Source organism: Miscanthus floridulus, chromosome 6, assembly GCF_019320115.1.
Source record: "Miscanthus floridulus cultivar M001 chromosome 6, ASM1932011v1, whole genome shotgun sequence".
NCBI classification, from domain to species: Eukaryota; Viridiplantae; Streptophyta; class Magnoliopsida; order Poales; family Poaceae; genus Miscanthus; species Miscanthus floridulus.
The window spans coordinates 88,369,542-88,372,688 of record NC_089585.1 but is presented as its reverse complement, the minus strand read 5'-3'; the positions used below and the strand labels follow the sequence as shown (position 1 = coordinate 88,372,688).

The 3,147-nt window shown below is 53.6% G+C and overlaps 1 protein-coding gene across 1 annotated transcript; it reads right to left on the bottom strand.

Annotated features, from left to right (window-relative positions):
* Positions 1–1,086: 1,086 nt before the first annotated feature.
* Positions 1,087–2,926, bottom strand: LOC136458559 (dihydroflavonol 4-reductase-like). Its single transcript, XM_066458505.1, has 4 exons — positions 2,673–2,926; positions 2,392–2,561; positions 2,101–2,295; positions 1,087–1,960 (listed from the first exon to the last, which is right to left on the bottom strand). Exons 1-4 carry the CDS (start codon positions 2,830–2,832, stop codon positions 1,331–1,333), a joined length of 1,155 nt encoding a protein of 384 aa, XP_066314602.1. The 5' UTR covers positions 2,833–2,926; the 3' UTR covers positions 1,087–1,330.
* Positions 2,927–3,147: the final 221 nt, after the last annotated feature.

Below are 3,147 nucleotides of genomic sequence, written 5' to 3'. Positions count from 1 at the left end.
GTGTTTACCGAGTGTTGTGCACTTACACTCGGTAAAACTTTATTATTACCGAGTGCAAATACTTCTACACTCGGTAAACATGTCATGCCGTGACGCCGTTTAGCGCACGGTTGGTATACTAGGTGACGTGGCACCTCAATACCGAGTGTCTGTTTTTACCGAGTGCGCCCCTTCGGTAAAATTGTAGTTTTATCGAGTGTCTGAAGTTACCGAGTGTGCGGACTCGGTAAAGCGGTCTACTACCGGGTGTTTGTGTTTTCCGAGTGTTGGCACTCGGTAAGTAATGTTTTCCGAGTGCCCCGACTTTTGACACTCGGTAATTGTCGGGGCACTCGGTAACTACACAGTCTCCGGTAGTGTTACTAGAGATCACCCAAGTCCCATAGACTGCGACGTTATACAATCAGGCTCAACAAATATGCTTTTCAAGGATGCTTTGTAGGACAGCACCTTCGCTTGTTAAAGAGAACAGAACACATTAAGGCATTCACCAACCTGCCTTATAGCGCCTCATAGCTATGAGAGTATTACATCTTCACTTCGAGAGGGTTATAGGTTACTTTCCTCAGTTTACTGATAGACTGTTCTTCCCATGTCCTTGGTCACGGGATCTCCAATCAAAAAGGTTGGGTTACTACTACTGTAAACTCAGATGGGTCTCATACCCATCTCACTGGATGCATTTTCTATCACATTTCGTGATAGCCCTTTTGTAAAGGGATCTGTCAGGTTTTTGTCTGTTTGAACATAAGCCACAGCTATTACTCCGGAGTTTCTCAATTTTCTAACAGACTTCAAGCGGCTTTTAACGTGTCTTGTTGACTTTGCATTATCCTTAGCATTGTACACCTTAGTAATCACCATTTGGTTATTATAGTTCATAATGATAGCCGATATTTGTTTTTCAACCACCGCCAAGTCCAACAAGAGCTCACACAGCCATTTTGCCTCTGCAAAAGCTGTATCCAAAGCAGTAAGTTTTGCCTCCATGGTTGACACTAAGCCACCTCGAAGAGTAAAAACATACCCAGTTGTGGTGTAGATCTTATCAATATCACATATCCAGTTTGAGTCACTATATACTTCAAGCATAGCTTGGCTACCCCCACTTCCCCAAGCAAGGTAGGACGTTCCCATCCCCCTCTCTTGCTCCTATGAACGTGCCTTCGAGATTTCTTCATAGTAATTTCTAAATTTTTATTGGACCAAACCCATTTATTCCTTAAAATGGTACAAATCCAAATATTACAAAACAATATTACACCAGAGCCTCTACAGATAGCATCATCGACGGGGAGCCATAAATTTTTCTCAAACCAGCGATTGTTGCCTAAGCGCCAATCGTCACATCCGTCTCGCCGGGTGCGCGCACTGGGGCAGATCCGTCCCCTCCGGCAGTGACCGTCACATCCGTGTCGCCGGGTTTGCGCACTGGGGCAGAGCCGTCCCCTCCGGCAGTGGCGAGGGTTATGAGGCCCTTCTCCCGGCACGCCCGGATGGCGCCGTCGTACATGTCCTCCATGGTGTACTTGAAAGTGAAGCCATGGTCTAGGAGCTTCTTGGACGACATGCGCACTGGCTGGAGGTCGTCCTCGATCCCAGGGAAGCTCTGCGGGATGTCGTACTCGGGGTACCTATCCCTGAGCAGGGCGGCGAGGCCGTGTATGGTGGCGTCGTGCGAGGAGCAGACGTAGCGTCCGCAGGCGGCCGGGTGCTCGAAGAGGAAGATATGGGCGTCGCAGAGGTCGTCGAGGTGGACGAACTGCACCTGCTTCAGGATCGAGTAGTGGGCCTCGTTCCCCGTGACGAGCGCCAGCGCGGTGATCATGCTCGGCGGCATGCCCGCGCTGAAGAAAGGGCCAACCACGAGCGTCGGGATGATGGTGATGAGGTGCAGGCCGTGCTCCGCCGCGTACGCCAGTGCCGCCTTCTCCGCCAGGGTTTTAGACACGAAGTACATCTGCCGGGTGGACACAACACAAAACGTGCTGTCAGCGCGGTCGCCATATATATATGGGCCATGCATGGCCGACGAGCGACGAAGTTCAGTTGAATTGGGCGGCCGCCGGCCGCTGGGCAGAGAAGTCGTTACGTACGTACCCATCCGGTCATCTTGACGCGACGGCAGAAATCGACGTCGGTCCAGCTGTCCTCGTCGTAGACGGGCTTCCGCCGCTCCTCGACGTTGACCGTCCCGGCGGAGGAAGTGAAGACGATGCGGCGCACGGTGCCGGCCACCTTGCAGGCTCGCAGGATGCTTACCATCCCTTCCACCGTCGGCTTGATTACCTCATTCTGCAATGGAAACCATATGTATGTATGTACATATGTGCAGGTGCATGCAATGACGAACGTTGACTTGTGCAGCCAGAGCCAGAAAACTGACCGTACCTCAGGATCTTTGGACTCGAAGTCCATGGGCGTGGCGACGTGGAAGACGCCGGTGCAGCCTCTGATGGCGTCGTCGAAGCTGCCTTCCACCGCCAGGTCGGCTTTCCATAGGGACAGGCGCTCCGTTGCTCCGGGAAGGTCCAGCAACGGCTTCGCCTTCTCAACGTTCGCTGGAGGACACGACACGACACGACACGGAGCGAATCAAAGTTTGGCTGCTGCTACGGATGGAATTGGACGCACTGCGACGTCGATGCAGGACACGAGACAATGCAACTCACTGGGATCGCGCACCGTCGCCCGGACGGTGTAGCCGGCCTGGAGGAGCTTCATGACGAGCCAGGAGCCGACGAAGCCCGACGCCCCCGTCACCACTACCGGCCCTTTCGCGCTCGCGCCTCCGTTCACCGCCTCCCGCGTTGCCGCCGCCGCCTCCGCCATTTCGGTTTTTTCTCTGAGCTCTTGCAGGACTGAGAGCTGACTTAGCTTGCTTCTTGAGCTGCTCCTCCAGTAGCCCCGTCTGATGACGATTTATAATGCCGTAACAACATTGTTAAGGTTGTCATATATAGGTGGCGGTGCGGCACCGGCACCTGCGCCGATGACGACCGCACTGACAACACGTACGTTTTGTGTTCTGTGTCCTCCGGTTTTTTTTTTCTGTGGGTGGGTGGGTGGGGGGGGGGGGGGGGGAGAACAGCGCATCCTCCGTCCAAACACCGCACGCTGCACCTACCTCAGTGTCTGTGGGCGTTT

Coding starts and splice junctions, on each gene's coding strand:
- LOC136458559 (XM_066458505.1), bottom strand. CDS start 2,832: ATGGCGGAGGCGGCGGCGGCAACGCGGGAGGCGGTGAACGGAGGCGCG. Junction 2,296..2,391: donor TCGAGTCCAAAGATCCTGAG/GTACGGTCAGTT, acceptor TTTCCATTGCAG/AATGAGGTAATCAAGCCGAC. Junction 1,961..2,100: donor GCGTCAAGATGACCGGATGG/GTACGTACGTAA, acceptor TCCACCCGGCAG/ATGTACTTCGTGTCTAAAAC.